The sequence below is a fragment of the Pipistrellus kuhlii genome, unplaced genomic scaffold (genome assembly GCF_014108245.1).
Source record: "Pipistrellus kuhlii isolate mPipKuh1 unplaced genomic scaffold, mPipKuh1.p scaffold_m20_p_20, whole genome shotgun sequence".
NCBI classification, from domain to species: domain Eukaryota; kingdom Metazoa; phylum Chordata; class Mammalia; order Chiroptera; family Vespertilionidae; genus Pipistrellus; species Pipistrellus kuhlii.
Window position 1 is genome coordinate 8985457 of NW_023425516.1, and position 24266 is coordinate 9009722.

The following is a 24266-nucleotide window of genomic DNA, read 5'->3' on the forward strand; positions in this document are numbered from 1 at the left end:
CAGCATTTGATAGCTGCACGTGGTTTTGTATTTTAGCCATCCTAAAAGCTGGGTAGTGGTGTTGCATTGTCATTTTAGTTTGCAAATAAGTCTGTCCAAGGAAAAGCACTGACTAATTAATATACTAAAGATGCTATACTGCCATCTTCATCCTTCCATTGCCAATGCTTCTCTCCATTCTCCCTTCTCCAGATTCTCAAACTGCAGTGTATTTAAGAATCACCAGGAGAACATGTTAAAATATAAAACTCCTAGGACCTAATCCCCTCAAGTCTGTCTCAGTGGTTGTGGGATGGGATTCCGGTCTAGGTGTTCCTCAGTCCAGTCTCCTATACTCGGTGCTGACTCTGTGCTATCGGTGAACTCCGAGTCAGCCTGTGCTTGATAGAGACTGGCATTTCCCAAGTTCTAGTCTGAGTATTGCTTTAGCCTAAGCCAGTGGTCGGCAAACTCATTAGTAAACAGAGCCAAATATCAACAGTACAACAATTGAAATTTCATTTGAGAGCCAAATTTTTAAACTTAAACTTCTTCTAAAGCCACTTCTTCAAAACAGACTCACCCGGGCTGTGGTATTTTGTGGAAGAGCCACACTCAAGGGGCCAAAGAGCCACATGCGGCTCCAGAGCCGCAGTTTGCCGACAACAGGCCTAAGTCATCATTTAGCAGTGGGAACAGAAGGATTAGTTCATCCCTGTGTTTAAATTATACCACGACTCCCTGTCTTTTCTTAAACTCTGGGAGTAGGAAGTGTTATATTCACTATAGTAATTTGAAATTCTGAAATCTGTTCTTTTTTTTTTTTTTTTTTTTTTTTTTTGTCTCATAAGGAGTATTGAATCTTTTGTTTTCCGAGGTATTTAATCATAGAAAGTACTTTAGCCAAAAAATACACTTTGCTTTTTTCTTTTCTTTTTTTTTACTAAATGGCATTGGCTTTTGTGGCTTTCTATAGACTCCTGTTGGAAGTGTGGGAAGCCTTCTTTTGGTAGGTTAAAGGCATCACACAGGTGTACCACCCTGATGTCTTGGTTTGTCTCTTTTCTTTGGGAGCCACAAGCATCAGAAAGAGCTGAGAACCATGCTACAGCTAGATATTCCTAATCAGAATCTGGGGGGTGGGGAACAGAATCTGAATTTTATCAGATTCCTCAGCTGAAGAGCAAAATGTGAGAATCCCTGAGCTAGCCCCTGGCTGTGTAACCTGTGCCCAGGTCAAGCAAGAAATCCAGCACAGTTTAGCCAATGTTCTCTTCTCCCCCAGAAACATCTTCTCACAACACATTTGGGGGGCTCACCTAGCGGATACATTTCGTTGAGAGATGGGCAGATTTTTCACACAGCTCGCATTCCCCTGGTTCTCCACCGGGTGGTCAAGGACCAGCTATTTATTTTATTTCGCAGTTACAGCTAGCTGTCCTCTTAAGTGCTTTTGTGGACAAGTCTCAGAGAAGCAATTCTTGGACAATAAGATTTTTCTTATCTCAGGAGTTTAATGTGGTTTCCAATAACTTATTTTCAGAAAAGTATTCATTAGGCGACATGGAGATATTCGGAAACCTTGCCCAGTTGCGGTAGTTGAAGGGAAGAAGGCCTATTTGCCTCATTATTTATATAAAGCCCACCATCTGTACGTGCGGAATCCAGAGCTGCACTTTTCATTACTCAGAATTAAATAGAGCAGAATATTTCCTTTCCAGTTCATTGATGGGGATTCGGGTACTGTAATTTTTCATCTGTAACGTTATATAATTTCAAGGGGAGAGGAGGTGTGTGCCACTGTGAATAGAAGTGACTCGTAACACTTGCAGGGCGATTCTCGGGTGAGCTGTTCTAAGTGTTTTAGCCTTTAGTTCTCACAACTCCGAGAGAGGTACCATGATTATCTCTGTTTTACTGATGAGAGAACAGAAGCAGAGAAGGGTGAAACATCTCACCAGGGTTACTCTGCTGTTTGGTGTCAGAGCCTTAGAAATCTAGGGATTCTGGGCAAAGAACAGGTCATAGAAGTAAATTGAAGAGCCAGTTGTGGCTTCTCCTTGTCTACTTGTGTGAGTCATGGGTTTCTGTAGTGAAGAAGAAGATAGTGGATCAAATGGGCCTACACTGTCATTTAAAAATTACAGAATTCCAGAGCTAAAGGAATTTGGATACATTGTGCTGACTCACAAAGACATTAGGTAGTGGTATTGCCAGGACCAGAACACAAGGTTGGGGAGTTCCAATTTTATATTTTTCCCCCCTTGAATCACAAAAAATATGCACATTTTTTAACTACTTTCTTCTATTATTTCTTGTTGCTGGTTTTATTTTTCTTAGCGGAGCCATTAGCAGCTGCCATAGATATAACTTTGTTCCTTGATAGCTTTTTGCTAATTTATAGCATCAGAATGTGTCCTACCAAATGATGCTTAACATTTAGTTTCATGAAAACTATTTACTAAATGGCTCAGAGCAATAGTTCTTAAACTCATCTTAACTTTTATAATGCTTTTGTTATGCTAAATATTTTCTAAACTCCTTCTTTAAGATTCTGAAGTGAGATGTACAAATGACATAAATGTACAAATGAAATAACTACCTACAAACACAGTTTCAAAAAAGTCAGCTTAATTTTTCACATATAATACAATGAAGAAAAAAGGAAAGTAATTTATGTATTTAAAACACACAATATATAGTTAAAATATACTGGGACAACTGTGTGAGAATTTTGTTATAGATTAGCAGCATTAATGTCAGTCAGAAATTATAATAAAACTCATTTATAATAGCATTAAAATATGAAATACTTAGGGATGTATCTGAAAAAAGAAACGAAAGATCTGTTTACTGAAAACTACAACATTCCTGCGAGAAGTTAAAGAATCTATAACCATAAAAGTGTAATATACTGCCGAGACTGGTTTGGCTCAGTGGATAGAGCATCAGCCTGCGGACTGAAAAGTCCTGGGTTCGATTCCGGTCAAGGGCATGTACCATGGTTGTGGGCACATTCCCAGTGGGGGGGGGGGGGGGTGCAGGAGGCAGTTGATCGATGATTCTTTCTCATAGATGTTTCTAACTCTCTATCCCTCTCTCTTCCTCTCTGTGAAAAATCAATAAAATATATTTTTTAAAAAGTGTAATATGCTAATTAAACCTAATGACTTTCCAGATGAAGCCAGGGCTATGAGCTGGGTCATGGGTGCCAGAGGGAAGCCAGTACCGAGGGAAGCCAGTGCCAACAGCTGGGGGAAGGAAGGCCTACTCTTGCACAAATTTCATGCATTTGGCCTCTAGTATCCAATAAATGGAGAGTTTCGCCCTGTGTGTGTGTTGGACATTTTTATTTTGCTTAGGTGTAATTTCTCCCTAAATTGATCCCAGTAAAAATCTCAGCAAACTTCTTTTGTAGAAATTGATAAGCAGATGAAACAATTCATATGCAATGCAAAGGACTAGAATAGAAAAAATAAAATAGATCTTAAAAAGAAGAAAAGGTTGGAGGACTAAACAAATCCTAATTGAAGACTTATTAAACACTGAGGGGCCAGATTATTATGATCTCTGAATATATAATAATCTGGCCGCTCAGTGTATATCCTATATAATAAAAGGCTAATATGCAAATTGTCCCCCTGAACAGGAGTTAGACTAGCAGGCAGACCAGCCAACCGCCCATGTTCCCTCCCCCTGGCCAGCCTGGCTGGACCCTACCTATGCATGAATTCATGCACCAAGCGATATATATATACTGAGTGTCCAAATTATTATGCTTTCAGAGTACAGCTACAATATCAAGAGAGTGTTTTCTTCTCTTGCATCAAGTGGCCTCTGTTTGGCTTCATGCAGAAATAACATTTCATTACTCCTCTTACTTAAACTGTTATCAGTATTTGATTAATCTTTTCCTGACACATTTTTCTCTTGATGGACATGATACCACCCTCTTAGAGTCCTATCTCCTCAGTCTTCTTTTGCATCGCGTCCTCCTCTACTTGACCTGAAAGTTTAGGGTTGGACTGCCTTCTCATTCTACCTTCCTTGTCCTAGACTGTCTTATTCACTCCCTTAGCTTAAAATACCATCTATACACCCAACTCCCAAATTTATATCCTGATCCCTGACCTTGTTTCTGAGTCTCAAGTCTGTATGTTCTATTGCAAAAGTAATGTTTCCAAGAGGAGAAATTAGGGAGCTGGCATTTCAGGTTTAGAGAAGTATAAATCAGGCAAAGAAACCAGCAGCAATGTGGTATTTTGGGGGTGTGAGTGGGGGAGTGAAGAGCAGGGGAGGTATAAATAGGACTGTCTTTAAAAAGCCCAGAGCAAGAATGATTAGGCCATAAGCAAATGGAACCAGAAACTGGGAAATAAGGAACTGAGGGAATTTGCTTCTACATTTTGCTTATAGCAGCTACTGCTTCTTGGCCTCATCCTATTAAATAAAAAATTTTTTTTTAAAAAAATATATATTATATATATTATATATAATATATATATATATTATAACAACTCAATGGAGATGACTAATATATATATATCATAACAACTAATATATATATATATATATACATATATATATATATATATATATATATATATATATATTTTTTTTTTTTTTTTTTTTTTTTTTTAACAACTCAATGGAGATGACTAAAAATTCTGACTTGGTGCCCTAGCTGGTTTGGCTCAGTGGATAGAGTGTCAACCTGTGGACTGAAGAATCTTAGGTTTGACTCTGGTCAAGAGCACATGTCCAGGTTGTGGGCTCAATCCACCAGTAGGAGGTGCGTAGGAGGCAGCCAGTCAATGATTCTCTCTCATCATTGATGTTTCTATCTCTCTCTCCCTCTCTTTTCCTCTATGAAGTCAATAAAAATATATTTTTTTAAAAATTCCGATTTAGTTAAAAATCTTAAGAGACAGACTGATTGACTCCTTAAATTGTGGTCTGATGAAGACTGGATGGAGACCCCAAAGAGCAGGGGATCTCTGAGAAAGTCTGGGAAGTGGGGAGACATAACCGGCATGTCTCAGGTGAGAGACTATGAATGTGTCTCTGTTTGAATCTCCTCAGTGATATGATTTTTCTCCAGCTATAGAGAGGCGTGCCATCTCTAGTTGACTCCATTTTTGCTTTGCTGGATTGGTTTGGCAGACGGTTAATATTACAAGGAAATGAAGGGTACTATCACAGGGTTCATCCTGGCCATAAAAGCAAAGAGATCCGAAGGGAGATAGGTACCGGGGGTGGGGGGAGTACAGGAAGGCAGGGATTGGGAAGTCTCTGAACTTGAACTTCACTCATTATGGAATGTGAACATTAGAGGCCTGTCCCGGTAGGAAGCTGTCCTCAGAAAATGAGGAACTTGGAAACTGAGGCCAAACGGTTTCCACTGGTGAAAATGCCTGCATGTCCCTAGAAGCAAGAGCAGTACATGACTAAGCTTAATTAAAAAAAATATTTTGTGATGCTAACAGCCCTAAAGTTTCACTAGCTATAAACTAAATAAATAAACCATGGAGGCAGGAATTCCGGACAAAGTTAGCGGTAAGCACATTGCGATGTTGAAATTCCTTTTTAGATGTTGCTCGGTGACAGCCCACAGTGAGGCGTAGGCTTCCTCCTTACATAGCCATCTCTCTACCTTCCCACTGAGGTTCTAGGCTTATTTTATTGCAGTAGCTTCGTATCCAACACTTCCTCTAGGTCAGTGGTCTGCAAACTGTGGCTCTCGAGCCACATGCGGCTCTTTGGCCCCTTGAGTTTTTAGCAAAGGCCAACTTAGGAGTACCCCAATTAAGTTAATAACAATGTACCTACCTGTATAGTTTAAGTTAAAAAAAAAAATGTGGTTCTCAAAAGAAATTTCAATCGTTGTACTGTTGATATTTGGCTCTGTTGACTAATGAGTTTGCTGACCATTGCTCTAGGTTGTACCAAAATGGTTTATGGTGTCTTCATTTTTTTGTAGCGGAACCTGTATTCTTTCTAATGTGAGCGTATCCTCCAGGTCGAAGATGAGAAGAATCAGGACTTTAGTTTCCTTTAGTTCCTTCCTTGTTCTCCTAGCGCGGATTCTTGTCAAGCTGCTGGGAGCCTATTTCCAGGGCAGGCGCAAGACCTGAGAGTAGAATAGAGTAGTGGTGAGCTGGAGCCAGCGGTGTGGTTGTTGGGAATTTTGTAGGACAGTTATCAAACCCTAGCCATTATTAAACAATAAAGCACATACATTTATAGGTAAATGAGTTATTATTAAACACAAAGAGAGTATACACTAAAGACATGCTAGCTACTTGCCTGGTATCTGTACTGATTACTTCCCCTCATGCACAAAATGGTAAAAATGCTGCACATCGGGCTGTCCTGCATCTCTTCCCAACTCCACATCCAGTTGTGTTGGGCTGGCTGCTCCCAACCAGCCAAGGTGGGAGTGTTTACGCTGTAAACACAGCAAATTCCACAAATCAAGACCTTTCTCCCTGAAGAGCCTATTGTTAAACATTTCCCCTTTGGTCCACTGGCCGACGCTCCAACCACTGACCTATACCGGCCAGTGATGGGGTTTGTTCTTTTTCTACCTCCTTAAGTTGTAATGTTGGGTTTTTATTTGTATATGCCCTGGTTTCTTGAAGTAGGCCCGTATTGCTATAAATTCCTTCTAGTATTGCTTTTGCTGCATCCCAAGAATTACAGTATGTCATATTTTCATTTTCATTGGCTCTATGTATCTTTTGTAGTTTTTCCTTTACTTCTTCTTTGACCCAGTAGTTGTTCCATAGAATGTTGTTTAATCTCCACGTTTGTGATTTTTTTTCAGCTTCCTTCCTGTTGTTGGTTTCTAGTTTCATACCGTTTTGATCACACTGGATGCTTGTTATGATTTTAGTCTTCTTAAATTTATTACATTTGTCTTCTGTCCCAACATATGGTCTGTCCTTGAGAATGTCCCATGTGCATTTGAGAAGAATGTGCGTTCTGTTGTTTTGGATGGAAATGTCTAATACATCTACTCAGTCCAACTGCTCTGTGTCAGTGTTTCCATTTGGACTCTGTCTGGATGATCTATTCATTAATGATCTCTCCCTTTAGGTCTATTAATAATTGCTTTAGATATTTTAATGCTTTGAAGTTGCAATATATATATTTGTTGTTGTGCTTTGTTAATCCTCACCCAAGGATATTTTTCCATTGATTTTTAAAAGATATATTTTTTATTGATTTCAGAAAGAAAGAGAGAGAGAGGAAGAGAGAGAGAGAAACATCAATGCTGAGAATCATTGATTGGCTGCCTCCTGCATGCCCCACACGGGATCAAGCTCACAACCCAAGCATATGCCCTGAATGGGAATTAACTGTGACTTTCTGGTTCACAGGCTGATGCTCAATCACTGAGTCATGCCAACTGGGCTCTGTTGATTTTTAGAGAGAGTGGAAGGGGGAGAGACAGAGAGATAGAGAGAACCCTTCTATTTGTGGACTGACTAACCACTTAACCAAACTGGCTAGGGCAGGTGCTTATATATTAGTAAATGTTATGTCTTCTTGATGGATTGTCCCCTTTGTCATTATAACTTGTCCGTATTTGTCTCTTTTCCCTTTTTTGGTCATGAAATCTACTTTGTTTGGTATATATGTGACTGCATCATCTTCTTTTTTTTTTTTTAAATATATTTTATTGATTTTTTACAGAGATGAAGGGAGAGAGATAGAGAGTTAGAAACATCGATGAGAGAGAGTCATTGATCAGCTGCCTCTTGCACACCCCCTACTGGGGATATGCCCGCAACCAAGGTACATGCCCTTGACCGGAATCTAACCCGGGACCTTTCAGTTCCCAAGCCGACGCTCTATCCATTGAGCCAAACCGGTTTTGGCTCATCTTCTTTACTCTGGATACCATTTGCTTGGAGCATCATCTTCCACCCATTCACATTGAGCTTATGTTGCTTTTGTAGCTGAGAAGGGTCTCTCCTGAAAGCAACGTGTAGTTGGATTCTGGTTATTTTTTGTTATTTTTTTTTAAATCTATTCTGCTACTCTATGTCTTTTGATTGGTAGCTTTCCTTTGTAGGTTACTGTCTTTTTCCCCTTGGCTGCCTTGAATTCAGAAACTGGGCTAGCTGCTTTCACACAATTATCTAATATTATCCCGACTTTTACAAATGAATAAGAAACTGAAACAGAGCATCAGACATTTGCTCCAGATCACAGCGTCTTAGTGAATGTGTGAGCTAATTTAGAGCCTGGTCTTTTCTCCATAGCAGATTGCAGAAATGTTCATAAATGGACATGAATTAGGCTTTTATGGAAATATTTGATAGTGAGGACACTTGATACACACATGTAAAAGGCGGTATTATGTCCCCTATTCATTTAAGGCAGTGGTCAGCAAACTCATTAGTCAACAGAGCCAAATATCAACAGTACAACGATTGACATTTCTTTGGAGAGCCACATTTTTAAACTTAAATTTCTTCTAACGCCACTTGTTCAACATAGACTCGCCCAGGCAGTGGTGTTTTATGGAAGAGCCACCCTCAAGGGGCCAAAGAGCCACATGTGGCTTGCGATCCACAGTTTGCCGACCACAATCTAAGGAAGGAGCTGGAGCCCTCTAGGTCTTCTCGCACCCAACACCCTGGGAGAATAATGCTAACTGTTAGCAGGTGCTTACTGTGTATATTTTCCTTACACTGACCCATTTAATCCTTATAACAACCTGTACGAACTCAGTGCTATCATTATGCTTAGATGAGTAAACTGAACCAGAGAATCTTTGTCACAAACCGGTGGAGTAAGCTGCAGACCGGGAGCTGACCCCATGTGCTGCTCCTCTTGAGGCTGTGCTTGTTAACTGTTATATCACATGCCTTCTCGCAATAACTGATTTGTGTAAGAGAGAACGGGAAGGATCTGTCACATTGATTCTTATCTGCTTCTAACCAGGCTTGGAAGAATTTCTGCTTGTTGAGTACAATAGGAAGTTCAAAGAAATGTGATATAGAATAAAACAAATAATCCCCAATTCAGATCTTTCCGACCAAACTGGTAATTGCTAATAACCCCCTTTTTGCTCATGATAGTTGGTTCCATCTTTATAATTTTAAGGACAACCATAAAGTATTGATCCAGAAATTGAAACGGTAATGCGGCAAACGAGTGCGTGAGAATAATCCTACACAGATGGGAATGCTGCTGCTCCAGGATGAGTCACAGTCTCGGGAGACCATTGCATGCCTCCCCAGAGTCTGTCAGCAGAGCGATGTGCAGAGTGATGTGATTTTCATGTTCCAGCCTTCACATCTGCTGCGTGGCAGCTCGGTTATATTCCTCTCGAAGGAAACATCAATAAACATGGGGAAAGATTGCCTTTTTTTTTTTTCTTCTCTCGTTTCCAGGCTGTTTCTCTCTGTAGTCATTCTGTTGGCTGCACTGTACAGTCTCTCTGGGTGACTTGGTGCTCAGCATTTTCCCAGGATTTGATCGTCTTAGGATTTGACCTCTGCCATGAGTAATTCTACCAGGTTGCAGTGGTGTATTTCTCAAAGCCAGATTCTGCCACCCCTGCGAGATTGGCTCTTTCCTCTCTCTTGCTTTCCCACTTATCCACGTACCACTAGCTCTTCAATAACAGTAAGAACCAGGATTTTAAATGAGCAGTTGTTTAACCCATTTATTTTAGTTTTGTCATTTTTTTTTTTCATGAATTTGTGGAAGAATGAAGAGAAAATGTACAAAAAGTTTGAACTTGGCTTCATGTAGGTTTCCATAAAATCATAGGGAAGATAATAAATAGAAAAATTCATAGTAGAGATAGTAATGCAACTAGATTGAAATGTCAGCAGAGTAGGTTATTGAGAAGTAAACATGATAAATAATATTTGCATAGGTTAGTATAGACTCAATATTTTAATTGGTGTAAAAAGGTGTGGAAAATTAAAAGCTCCGACTTAGCTATTTCTACAGTTGAAACACACAGCTCTATACTCATAGCAACAGATTGTTTCATTATTTGTTTGTGTAATTGGTATCATCTGTTATCTAGTCTTAGAATAATAGGGTCTGTTGGGAGGGACTCTGGAGTCATTGTGGGAATTGAATTGGCGCTGGTCACACACTGCTCTGCTCTCTGGTTTAGAACAATCTCTTTGCTGCTTTTCTCAGGTGGGACTCTTCCCTGGACACTGTGTGGAGTTAATTAATCAGAAAGTCCCCCAGTCAGTGACCAACTCAGTGCCAAAACCAGGTGAGTATTTCACCAGCTGCTTAAAGATACAGGCTCTCTCTTTTAGTCAAACACGGAGCTTGTTTGCAAGACGTTGTATTCATCGACTTAGTATGCATTCTTTAATTTTATGTGGCTTTGATTTTAAGAGATTTTTAATTTCTCTATTGGTCATCTCACCAAGATTTATGTTCATTCAAACTTGTAGACAACTTTAAAGAACTGTTTGTCATTATTTGTTTTTACAATTATTGTACATAGTAGAAATATAGTTTCTTCATGAATAGAATGATAAAAGAAAAATACTTTCAAAGAACGGACATGGAAATAGAATGATTAACTAAAACTTAACAGATGAAGGGGATGTATAGTTAATCAGTGCTTGTGAATTTCAAAACTATTTTAAACAGCATTTCTTATATAGCATGTGTATAGTGCAATATAAATATGTGGAATTGTTTTACAAATAATTAAAGCAATGCCAATTTTTTTTTTGGGGGGGGGTGATATTATCTTGCCAAATCCTATAGAGTATTTAGTCTGGAACGTTTTAATGTGACAGTGTGGTCAATGCTTTGAAGTTCTTACAATTTAACATCACAAATTTATTGTGATTTCTTGTACACTATTTTACACAGTTTTGTTCTACAAGCTTAACTTTCTTAGCTATGAAGCCTCATCTTTGATCATTTTGCCTCAGAGACATACTATAAATTGAGTTTTTAAATATTAGTTTAATATTGGTATTAAACTGTATCAATTAAAAACTTTCTCGTGTTTTGAATGAGAAAGTGACATTTCTAATTGTGATAGCATCCAGAAGCTTTTAAAACGTGAGCGAGTTAATCAGTTATTGGTGTTTCTGGGAAACGGGTGTCTATGAATAGACTCGTAACGCATTGTTAATTCTAAAATCAGTAATGACGCAGAGTGACAGCACCCCTTCAGAAGCTCATGTCTTCTCTTCTGAGAGCAACATCCAGGGTTGTCCTGGGAAAATGTACCTTCTTGATACATTTTGTAAAGGACGATGTGAGTTCTGCCAGCCTCAGGCTTGTTTCACACTTTAAAACGGTCTTTGCCTGCAGTTTATTTTTACCATCGCCATCTGTCCCTGCTGGATGCCAGATCTGAGAGATGGAGCTATAGTTTGATACTGAAATGCAAAGCTCCCTATATCACCACACAACGAGGGTGATAGGAAACAGTTTCCCTTTGGAGCAATTCTTAACGTTCCCAAATGTTAAATTATTCGTGGACATAAAAGTAAAATTAATGGGTCACCGTGTCCTGTTTGGACTTTACTGAGCTTATTGATTTCTTTCTTCAAGTTCTTCATGCTCTCAACTATTATCTCTTCATTTATTTCTTTTGTGCATTTCTCTGTCTCCCTTTTCCTTTACACATCAGTGCTCAGTTATGTTCTTTGATATTGACTCACACATCCTCTCTTTCAGGTTTGGGTACTTTCTAGTGACCTGTCTTAGAGTTCACGGACTCTGTCCTCTGTGTAAGCATCTCTCAAGGCACCTAATAAGTTCTTACATTCTCATCTCAGTCATTTCATTTCTAGGATCAACATTGGGTCTTTTTTTTATAGTCTCCAAAGATGAATTCTCCCATCTTCTGATATTATTTACCTTTTCCTCCACAAAGAAAGAACGAGGAGTCGGGAAAGGAAAGGAGAGAGTGAGGACAGTGGGGGAGAAAAAGTGAAGACAGAATAAAAGCAAAGCTTACTCTTGACATATGAACTTCTAAAAATGAAGGACTAGGGAATTTAGACAAACCTTCCTTGAGAAGAGTTAGCAAATTTGGACCAAAATGAAGTTCTCTCTTTGAAGCATTTGAGAATGAATAAGGCAGTAAGCAGGTACTGAGTAAGGTTAAGCAGAAGGAAATCTTGTGGAGTGTGAGACTAGGAGATGGAAACTTTCTTTCCCTCCTGTATCTGCTGGTAGAGTAGAGAGAGTCATTGCTGGGGGAACAGAAATTGGAGCTCAGAGCCCAGGAGGGTGGAGTGGCTGATAAATGTCCCAAGCTTTGAGTTGAGATTTTTGTGGAAATTGAAAACTGATTCTAAAATGTAGATGGAAATGCAGAACCAGAAATACTCCAGACCATTTGGAAGAACAAGAAAGTGGGAAACTTACTATACTAGATACCAAGATTTATTGTTAAAGCTTCCCTAATTAAGATACTGGTATTGACATAAGGATTGACGGTTAGATCAGTGGAACAGAACAGAAACGAACATGTGTACACAGATCCTTGATTTATAATAGAAGTGGCATTGCCCTGCGTTGTCAAAAGGCAGTCATTTCAGTAAATGGTGTTAGGTCACCTGGACAGATCTGGTTCTTATTTAACCCCATACAGAAAACCCTTTCCAGGAGAATTATACATCTGCATATGAAAGATAAAACTACTGAAAAGTAATGCAGTAGACTATCCTCATGTCATATTTTCACGATCTTAAGTCAGACATAATTAAAAAGCTTAGTAATTAAAATTAAAATTAGAACACTGTCTTAATATGCTATAAAATAGTGAGGAAGGCTCCGAAACCGGTATGGCTCAATGGATAGAGCATCGGTCTGCGGACTGAAAGGTCCCAGGTTCGAATCCAGTCAAGAGCATGTATATTGGTTGCAGGCACACCCCTAGTAGGGGATGTGCAAGAGGCAGCTGGTCGATGTTTCTCTCTCATTGATATTTCTAGCTCTCTATCTCTTCTCCCTTCCTCTCTGTAAAAAATCAATAAAATATATTTAAAAAAATATATATAGTGAGGAAGGCAAATCACAAAGTGGAAACATACTGGCAGTGCATGTATCTGAAAAAAATGAGGCAGCCAGGCTGTGGAAAGAAGCAAATAAGAAGACAGATACACTGATATATTTTTTTTTAAATGACTGAAAACTTACACAGGTACTTCACAGCAAATGTCCCAAATGCTCACTAAGCATGAGATAAGATGCTCAACATTGTTCATCTCCAGGACAATGCAAGTTAAAACCTTATTGCCTCATGCACACACCCACCAGGATGGCTAACATTTCAGAGTAGCAACACCCAAAGTTGGTAAGGATATAAATCAGTGGGAATTCTCATACCCCGCTGGTGGGACAAGCATTCTTTATATACACTCTTAGGTCTGTATAGAACGTTCACGGCAACCTTATTCCTAATTGTCAAAAAACTAGAAAAATTCAAAGGTATGTCCGCGGAGGAGCGGGTAAATAAAGGCCTGCTTACTCAGTAGACTTCTCTGAAGCATGGACGAGTCTCACAAACTCGGGTGAGGAAGCCTGGTCTCCATGTGTAATTACACCATGGAGCGCCATAAGCAGGGAGAGTTCAAAGTCACGGAGCCTGAGCCTGTTCTGTGGTGGCGGAAGTTACACAGTCCTTCACAGGACCCACACAGTCTGCTAACAATGAGAGAAACGTAACAAGTGACCTCACCTGTGCCATCATCATCTATTCAGTGACAGAGCAGAATGCCTCTCAGTCCGCCATATATTTTAGCTTCTTACGTTGTTGAGCTAATTATTAGTCTCAGAGGAAGTTGCCAGAGCAGCCCAGAGGTTCCATACACTCAAAACACTCAACTTCTCTCGGATGTCACATCTCACACAACTATATAAGGCAGTACCAAAACCGGAAAGCCGGCATTGTCCAAATCCTGGTGAGCTAGATCACAGACCTCACTCTGGAGTCACCAGCTTTGCACACTCATTTTTTCTTACCCCGCATTTCCAGGTGGCGGAGAGAGTGCAGCCTTTTGGGCTTCAAGTTCAAGTTCCTGTTACTAAGTAATTCTGCAGAGCGCTGTGGAGGAGGTTTATCCCGCCCTGTGTTTGTATGTTGGGTTACAGGAGGGGATTATGCGTTGTGCTAAGTATTCCCAGGATAGCTTTTCTACTGCATGGATTTCCCCACCCCCTTCTTCTTCCTGCCTTTTCTTCAGCTTTCGATTTTCTTTTCCCTTGCCCTGGCCCCCCATCCCTTGACCAAGAAAAAGGTGAGAGGAGGGGTGCTTCTCATTTAAATGTCCACGAAAGAAGGGTGGTTTTGAGTCCTCCATCCTGAATAAACCTAAGAGCCCCATTTCCTACACCAGTAAAGTGGGAAGCTCCACAGCCTCTGCACTGGTCAGAGTTAACATGTTTTCTTTGTTCCTGCTGCATAGTAGAGTTCTCTATGGCCTTTCATATTTTAAAATCACATCCATTCACTGTTGTTGTTTTCCTCCCCCCCCCCCCCCCCCCCCCCTTACTGTGCCCTACCATTTATAAACAATTAGTATTCAGAGCTGTATGTGGAGAGGAAGGTAAGAGGAAGCCTGGTCTGTAGGGGAAGACTTGAGCAGGGTCCTAAGGATCTTAAGTCAGACAGCTCCTACCTGTGAGGCCCAGTAGGGGCTGGATCCCTCTGGTTTGGGATGCTGGAATCTGCTTCCTAGGGTTGTAATGAAGCTTTTTATAAAGAATGTGCACCGTGTAACGCTCCTGTGTCTGTTACAAACACGTTCCTCGATGGGGATTTACCTTGGTGTTAGTAAAAAAGTCATTTTGGAACAGAAAAGATGTCCATCTCTCCCAGTTCGTTTATTTCTTCCAACAATTCGAACAGGGTTAACAGTCCAGTGCCTCTTATAAATATTGACTCTCTCTTAAGTATTTACATAAGTCAAGGTGCAGTTTTAACAGTTGGTCAGTGTGTAAAGGAGGAGGCCTCACTCAGGAAAATTTGTTTAATTCTAGATTTTCAATTCTGGGGGGAAAAAACACAAACAAGCAACTTATATTATACCCTCTAATAGATGCTCAAGAGATTGCTGTCTGTCGGGGTTTTTCACACAGAGGCATTCCGAATGGACACTTTTTAAAACATGTTATTAGAACAACAGCTGCAGCTTCTTATCAGCAGAGATATGGAAGGGTATGCTTTCTTAGCCCACTGCTACCATGGAAGGAGTGAGCCTTTTACTGGCCATACTTCCTGCACCATCCATAGCTTCTCTTAGTGGGGCTTGCAGTGCCATCCTGTCCCCTGGATCCACTTCTCCCAGCCCAAGGGTAGCTTTGCAAAGAGTAAAAACAACAGCGAACAACAAGTTCTGCTGGGGGTTCCGGAGCAGGAAGTTCACCTGGCGAGGCCTAGGGCTGGGGTGGGGCTGGGCCAGGGCTGGGCGGGAGCAGCCTGTTTTGCCAGTGGGAGTGCTGGGCGGGGCTCTTGGGGGAGGCTGCGGAGCAGGACCCGAGGAGAAGGGAGGATTAAGCCCTGCAGGCAGGAGCTCTCACCCCCCACACAGTGAGCTCTCACCCCCCACACAGTGGGCGAGGCTTGCTAGGAGCTAAAAGCTGCCGATGGGGGCCCTGGAGACAGAGCGAGTGGGAGCCTGAGAGCTTGGACTTGGGAAGGTCTAAGCAGGCGATCTGCACGGACTGCAGAGCTGCTGCTTGCCGGTGCCGGTGGATCCCCTGCTGAGTGCAGCCATTTGGAATAGCCTTAGGTATTGATCCTCAGACCTGAGCCACAGCAGAAGGTAAGGCTCCCTCAACTGGGTACTCAGAGGTTCCCTCGACAGAATCCGGAATGCTTCACGGTAACTGTTTTTGCATTTTATTTGGGCATGTGTGTCCTTGGCTGCTTTTAAGTGAATGGTTGGTTAGTGCTTGGAGTGTCCAGAAATGGAATCGTTGAGCCTTAATGATGGTAGAGGGATGATGATGATGATGATGATGATGATTATTATTATTATTATTGGAATTAGGTTGTATCACATACATACTGGGCAATGCATCTCTTTCCTAGTCGGGCATTTACCCATTTTTCTCTTTGAAACCAGCTTCTTCCTTAATGTTTTCCAGACCTTAAGTGAAGGCATGAACATTTTTATGATGAAGAGAGCCTGTGCTTCCTAAGCCCCCAGTCTACAACGCATTTAAATCTTTTCCCGGTGGCTTAGTGTACCAGAGGCAGCACACAGGGTTTGCTGAGAAGGACTGGGCAGAGGCTGCTCAGATCAGCACGAGGAAGTCGTCCTCCTGCCCTTCTACCTCCAGCGCTGTGGGTTTTTTTCCTCGTTGGCACTAGTGAGGCTCGCTGGCTCTGGCCATACAATACCTGTGCGAGTCTGTGTCTTCCTGCAGGGACCTTCTGCCCCTGAGATGGCAGTCCGCGACTCCGTGGACCTTCTTTAGCCCTTTCATGAACACAGCAGGGACACCAGAGTTTTCTCTGAAGCCCAGGTCAGCTAACCCTGTTAAGAATTTGAGCAACCCCCCAATTACCCCCGCCAGGAAAGTTCTACTGTTTAAATAATACCAATATTTTAATGTTCAAAACCGTAAACGAGGGGATTTCAAACATTAGAGCTCTTTTTCACTTTCGACTTTAAAATCCCCTATGCGTGTAGCTCCTGTTCGTGGTTTGAGACCAGAACGTTTTTACAGTATCTACCGTGTGTGTAGTAATACTTCATAAGGAATTCAGTGGAAGAGGGCAGAAGTCGGAGATTTCTGAGGTTCAGTTTACATGTAAGAGCATGACAGGAGGAGGGCTGGGAAGTGACTGTGTGTGCGCCTTTCTGAGGGTCCCAGTCCTGACTGGGGAGGTGCACCCAGGGCCCATGGCACCTGGTTTGCAAAGCCTTGGGTTCTGGCTAGCTCTGCACCATGCAGGATCCTACAGGTTCTCAGTGCAAAGGTGAAGAAACACTGCAGTCATCAACATCACCCCTGTGGATCCACAATTATTGAGTGAGCGCTGGGCACATATGTCATTTCACGAAAGCATCCTAGTAACCCTGAGGGATGTGTATTATGATTGTCATTCTCACTGTGTATTTGAGGGAGCTGAGAAAGACTTAACTAGGTCATTTGCTCAATATCTTGGAGATTGGGAAGCTGTTGGAGAGGATTCGAACCCTCAGGTCTGTCAGACAGAAGCCCGTGTCCTTGTTCCCTAAGCCAAAGGTGAGGTCTTTCGTAGGGGAAATTCCAAGATGTTTGCTTTTGATAGTCTTCATCATCAGTTCAATGCTCTGGAATATAGAAACGTTTCCCTCCAGCTCCTGAAAGAAAAAAAGAAAAGGAAAAAACCCAACGTTAGAAGCAAATAAAAACCACGTACATAGCAGCGCTCTGCACCAAACTCCATAGCTTAACCAAGTGCGAGAGTGTGACATCAGAGTGAATATGACTCCTTTTTAGTCTAACTTTTAAAATTGGTGAATATAATAGAATCAGGGGCAAAGAAAGGGAGTGGATTGATAATTATCAGGGGAGAAGGGGTATGAGGGGTGCAGGAAGAGACTGAATTAAAATCGTACACCTATGGATGAGGACAATGGGGGGGGCGGGAGGTAAGGGCAAAGGGTGGGGTGGAAGGGAGTTATGGGGAGGGAAGGAGAAACAATTGTAATAATCTGAACAATAAAGATTTATTTAAAAAAAAAAAGAAAGCAAAAAATAAAATAAAATAAAATTTCCAGACAAGAGAGTTTTCACACTGTTAAGCCTAAGGACCAAAGTTTTCAGACATCTAGAAATTCACATATTACTTTGGATAGTCCTTTACCTTTGATGCTACCAAATTCCCAAGACGGTATAGTTATTTTAAATTTTATAACAGGAAACATATAAATACATGTCTTCCTGTGGAAGTACTAGTTTTTAAACTTTTGTCAAACGGTGCTAGATCGTCTTAGAAAAATAGGAACCGGATTATTTAAAAATCCTTGGCAGAGTTACTTTCAGAGCCTACATCATATTCATCCTTCTTGTGCTGGGATCTGAGTGTCGGGATTCATACCCACATCTTGTCTCTTCCCACTCGCCTCTGCTCAAATGCAAATCTTTGTTCTGCATTTAGAAGTGCTATTTAGTCAGTCTTATATAACTGAGGTGGTACAGTCACCACGTCAAATTTTTTTTAATTTGCTCTTTTTATAAAGTTAAGGAACAACACCAACCCCTTATTATTTAAATGTTTAAAATAAAAATCAATATCAGTTTTACCAAAGAAAATGCATAGCTTCTTTACATCTCCCTAAAAAAGCACTCAAGCTAACTCTGAATCTTCTTCTTCTTTTCTTTTTTTTTAAAATATATTTTTATTGATTTTTACAGAGAGGAAGAGAGAGGGATAGAGAGTTAGAAACGTCGATGAGAGAGAATCATCGATCAGTTGCCTCTTGCACACTTGCTACTGGGGATGTGCCTGCAACCAAGGTACATGCCCTTGACTGGAATCGAACCTGGGACCTTTCAATCCACAGGCTGACGCTCTATCCACTGAGCCAAACCGGTTTCAGCTGAACCTTCTTTGATATTTATTACGGAAATGCGTAGCGCCTTGAAAGCAAATGTATTCTGTAAATAACAAGGGTGTTTTAACCTGTGACCGGTTTGCCCAGGGAACAGGGACTCCTAAGGTCTAACATAGCATGTCCTCTCTCATGTATCACTCTGTGTCCTCTAGGGAGAGCTGCAGCATGATATGCTTTCGTTTCATCCTTAAGTGAGGGGAAGAAAGATCCATTTTCATTCCAATACCCAAATATTTTAGTTAGCCATCAGCGTGTCTGGCCACATAGGAGTGGTGGCAGATAATCTAAAGCAGTGGTCTGCAAACTGCGGCTCTGTTGACTCATGAGTTGCCGACCACCGATCTAAAGAAGCAATTAGTTGCTCCCGTTCTGTTTCTCTTTTTCGTGGTGAATGGTTCTTATCTCTGCGTCTGAAAGATCTTCTCTAAAACTTACTACAGATTTGTATTGTGGATCCCTGCTGTCATACCTTAGCAAAGGCTTCAGCCCAGCTGGTGTGGCTCAGTGGTCGAGTGTAGGTAGAACTATGAACCAGGAGGTCACAGTTCGATTCTTGCCCAGTGTAGGACCTGCAAGGAGGCAGCCAATCAATTATTGTCTCTCATCATTGATGTTTCTATCTCCCTCTCCCTTTCCTTTCCTCTCTGAAATCAATAAAAATATATGTGTGTGTTTTTTGTTTTGTTTTTTAAGGGCTTTGAAAATACCTCCTCTTCTCTCTTGTGAGTAAGTGGAAGCCGATTTGATTAATGTGATTGTTAGTAGCTTCCTGGTTTTTCAACCAGGAGCCAAGAGCCATTACTGTCCATGTTATTTTTAGTTTAGCATTGGGTGTTCATGACATTTCTCAAATACCTGGTGTCCTCCCTCTGAGGATGGAATGTGCAGATAGCAGAGCTGTTACAGCCGTCCCCATTCCAGACGTCATCCCTGGGCTGGCCCCCGAGACAAGTCCCCATAGTCGCGTGCAGCTGTTATGCACTGGGAGAATGGACGTCTCTTCTCCTCCAAAGCTGCTTATAAAACAGTGATAAAAACAATTATGTACTTTCTTCCACAATAACTAAAGCCGCATATCAAGATTTAACACTCAAATGTTCCTAAAGATTTTTTTGGACATCTTGAGGAGGTGTGGAGAGATGGCATCCAAGCCTGAAGCTACTGCATTCCTGCTCTGAAACAGAGACCACACGCAGCAGCTCTCCGAGAGGCAGGAGGGTTCTGGGGATTTGAGCATCACCCAGGTGGGATGCAAGTTTTCTAAAGTCAGAACCTACATAGATAATATTTACTTTTTTCCCCCCTTTTCCTAGAGTGAATTCTTAAACCTAGTTCACAAATTAACCTCTATAAAATATATCGCATCTATCCTATATAATAAAGAGGTAATATGCAAATTGGCCATCACACCATCACAAGACTGTGGCGCACACAATGGGGGGAAGGGGAACGGCCGCTCTGCATGCCTGCCACCAGAGTCCCCTCAGCTCAGTGGGGCCTCGAGTCCTCTTGCATCCCCCACTGACTGAGGCTCAGGCAAGCAGGGTTGGCTGAGGTGCAGGCAAGACTCGTGTGGTGGCTGCCCAGCCGCCCAGGGTCAGCCAAGGCTTGCACTGCCGGCAGTGGCAGCAGCAGAGGTGTGATGGGGCCGTCACCTTACCCTGATCACCTGGGTCACCTTCTGCCCCTGAGGGCTCCCAGACTATGAGAGAGGGGGCAGGCTGAGCTGAGGCACCCAGCCTCTAGTATAGAAATAATATTAGAAATGACCATTATATTGTTCACCAAGGTCTTCCTAGCAAATAAATCAGTGAAACGAACAGTAGCCGTATTGTATGGCTTGAACAACAGCTGCAAATGGCTTTTACAATTAAAGAAGATAGTACACTTATGCACTAAGTCCTGGAAATAGTGTAAGTATGTTGTGTAAAATAGTTATAATAGGGCTCCTTACTACTATTTTAAGTTTTCATGGGGAAAAATACATAATTTAAAAAGTGCTAAGCCTAATATACTTAATATAAATAAAACAGCAGCATTTTAAAAGGTCTATCTTGAGTTTTTATGCCAGCCCTTTCTAAGATGACTTAGAAAGCCTAATTTATGTTTTTGACACTGCCTGTCAGCTTGACTCTGAATTTGCTACAGATCTTAGAATGTGATGCATGTAATCAAATAATCACATTGCTGAGGTCATCAACAGGCACCAATCATCAATCTTTCTTTTTTTAAAATATATTTTATTGATTTTTTTACAGAGAAGAAGAGAGAGGGATAGAGAGTTAGAAACATCGATGAGAGAGATCATCAATCAGCTGCCTCTTGTACACCCCCCCTCCCCACCACCACCACTGGGGATGTGCCCTTGACCGGAATCGAACCCGGGACCTTGCAGTCGGCAGGCCCGATGCTCTTTCCACTGAACCAAAACGGTTTTGGCCCAAACATCTTTCTTTAATGTACTGAGAAATTAGTTTAAAACAGTCTAGGAGGTTTCTGAGACCGGATTTAGAGAACTCCAGATTAGGTGAAATATTATAAGAAAGAAAAAAATTTGGGGCTTTGCTAGAGAAATGTCTTCCTTGGGTCATTTAAGACACCCAGTGCCCCATTTCTCCATGTCAAAGTTCACTGGGGCTCACGGAGCTGCTGTGAGGGTAGCTCTGTAAACTGGATATTGGTGTCATAAAGATTTGTGTTGGAGATACTGTGGTCATACTGTTAAAGCTCTCAGCCACTGGAAAGACCGGTTTGGTTGGGTTCAGCTCAGGTTTGAAGAGAGATGGCGGGTGTGAAATCTGTCATATCTAATATGGAGGCAGCTACATTGGGGCATGTGTCCCATTTTCACTCTAGAACAGGAAAATGGAATAGAAGTCGGAGTGATTGTGTTTTATTGTTGAGGTACTTTTTCTGTGGAAGTGGCGTTATCATTTTCATGTCTCTAATCCAGCGTACTTGGTAGACTTTGACCTTAAGACCCGTGGCTGCAGTGCAGTCTCCTCTGTTGAGATGTTTTATAAGCACTTGGCTGTCTAACACAACTCCCACGCTGTCTCCTTCAGGGAAGTCTCATGAGATTATTGACGGCATTCCAGATTTCTGTTCCTCTAACGATAATTTTACTAACTCGTTTTCTATAAAATCGTTATTTTTATTTTAGTTTAGTTTTTAAACTCTTCTGTGAAAATAAAGACACACACACACACACACACACACACACACACACTAGCCTAAGTTTACACAGGGTTAGATAATCAGTACCACTGACTTCCAAGTCCATGTCCATGTCCCATGGGCAGGTCTTCAGGGGCAACACAGTCTTCTGTCCAGCTGAGCTTATATTTGTTGTGTGTGGAATTTTAGAGGAATTTACCCTGTAAGCTGTATTTAGAGATTTGTTTGCATTCAGTTTTGTCACTGTTGTCTTTCTCATGTATCAACCAGTGGAAATATTGTTTACTTATCTCTTGCCTTCATCTATAGAGGACTTAAGGTTATATTTAGCATACCCTAGAAGATGAATGTTAATGGAAGAGCTAATGTTTTTTTTGTTGTTGTTGTTTTGTTTTTTATGGGTGTGTGCTTTGTGTTTATGTAGCAGTTAGTTTGACAAGTATGTTCTGTATCCTCATGGGATTGTCCTCTTCATAAGATGAAAAAGAGGGAGTTGTTTTGTTTTTGTTTTACTTTCCAGATTATAAACGCCATGAACATTCCTAATCACCAAGTAAAATATTTTAGAAGTTGACTAGAAAGTAAAACCACATTCACAACGTTTTCAGGTTCAGTTATTATGAAGATCTCCAAAGTGATATAGTAGGGGTGTCGAACTCAATCAGAGAAGGGGCCAAAATCTAAAATCCAGCCTAAATCGCGGGCCGAATGGTTTACTGAACAGTCATAAACTGTCATTGTGATGGAAACGCAGCGGAGTGCAGTGATGACAGCGCGGTGCGGGCCACATTGCAAGGCCTGGCGGGAAGGATTTGGCCCGCGGGCCTTGTGTTTGACACATGTGTATTAGAGTGAAGCTCAGATATCGGTCATAATTCGGGGGTGTCCGTAGGTATGCATTGGGGAAATGGCTGGCTTACCATTTGATTTAGAAGTCGTGGGTTACAAGACTTATAGTTGCTCACATTCCCATCAAGTAAAATCACAGGCTGGTGAGAAGAAAGGGCAAAATTGTGATGTTCTTTATATTGTACATAACTGTCCCCTAAACTGCTAAAAATTTCTACAGACTATAAAGTGTACTTTTAATGCACGATGTTGCGGTCCACCTGTCAAGACCTCCATTGCTTTTCGTACTATGTAAAAAATGTCACCTCTTGCCACAGCTCAGATGTTTTTCCCTTCTCCCTGTTTTACAGTATCTAAAAAGCACGGCAAGCTCATCACTTTCTTACGCACATTCATGAAGTCTCGACCAACAAAACAGAAGCTGAAGCAGCGGGGGATCTTGAAAGAGAGGGTGTTTGGTTGTGACCTGGGGGAGCACCTTCTCAATTCCGGTTTTGAAGGTAAACATACATTTCCCATTCTTATGACTCTCGTTTCTAACCGCTGCATATTGATTTTCTATAACCAATTGTGCAATAGATTAGGTAAGTAATTTCTGTTTTAATTTCGGCAGCTTGTGTACTCGGCAAGGCCTGCACTCTCTCATAGTCTGGGAGCTCTTGGGGGGTGTCCAACTGATGGCTTAGGCCCGCTCCCCATGGGAAGTGGGCCTAAGCTGGCAGTCGGACACCCTTAGCGCTGCTGTGGAAGTGAGAGAGGCTCCCCCCATTGCTGCTACGCTCACCAACCATGAGCCCAGCTTCTGGGTGAGTGGTGCTCCCCCTGTGGGAGTTCACTGACGACCACAGGGCAGCTCCTGCATTGAGCGTCTTCCCCCTAGTGGTCAGTGCGCGTCATAGTGGCCATTCTATCAATTTGCATATTAGCCTTTTTATTAAACGGGATAGGATATTTAAAAGTCTAAATAAAAACAGAATATCCCTGAGGAGGAAGAATGATATGTCCATATTTTACATATGTAATTGTGAGGAGAAAGGAGATATAAACATGGATAGGTATATAATGTGTATGATCATTCTTCCCATGATTACTCTGTTAGTTGGGACTTTAAAATATATAAAATATAAATATATAAAATAGATTATGCACCAGAAGGAAGCCCATATCAGTATAATGTTTTGCTACGTGACTCATTCTAGGGATTGTATTCCTAGTGAATAATCGACTTTATAGAAAGCTTATCCTGTTAACACTTTGTGAACTTTTGAGCACCTCCCTGTGGGATCAGGAGAAAAGCCTGACCTGTTTCTTCTGTAGCAGGGTGTTGTAAGAATTCGTGTAGGAGCCTGACAAGGCGTTTTAAGAATTCTTTTTATTTGTGATCCCCGGTGTCAGAATTCACTCAAGAAGATCTTACAATTTCAGCTCCCACAAACCATAATGCTTATAATTGAGTTAATTAAAGGTTATAGCACAATTACTCACAGAACCGGTTTTTCAAAAAAATCTCCCCATATGGCACCTTTTTGGGATAGATCAAACTAATTTGTCATTTACTTGGGCACCCTGAGTGATAGAGTCAGATTTTTTTGGTTTTTTTTCTTTTTTGTATTTCTTTTCGTTCAAGCTTGCTTGAATGCGATCATTCATATGAGGGAGTGTTTTCCAGTTTGCTCTGCTCATTAG

The 24266-nt window shown here is 41.3% G+C and overlaps 1 protein-coding gene across 6 annotated transcripts in view; it reads left to right on the top strand.

Annotated features, from left to right (window-relative positions):
• ARHGAP32 (Rho GTPase activating protein 32) overlaps window positions 1-24266 on the top strand; it is a 160939-nt gene that overhangs the window by 119078 nt on the left and 17595 nt on the right. For 5 of the 6 annotated variants that reach the window (XM_045585446.1, XM_045585444.1, XM_045585445.1 and 2 more), the window contains 2 exons: window positions 10153-10234; window positions 22931-23080. In XM_045585446.1, coding sequence (XP_045441402.1) covers window positions 10153-10234; window positions 22931-23080 — 232 coding nt within the window. Of the gene's footprint in view, window positions 1-10152; window positions 10235-15634; window positions 15768-22930; window positions 23081-24266 lie in introns of those variants that run through there. The other variant, XM_045585447.1, reaches the window with a different exon arrangement.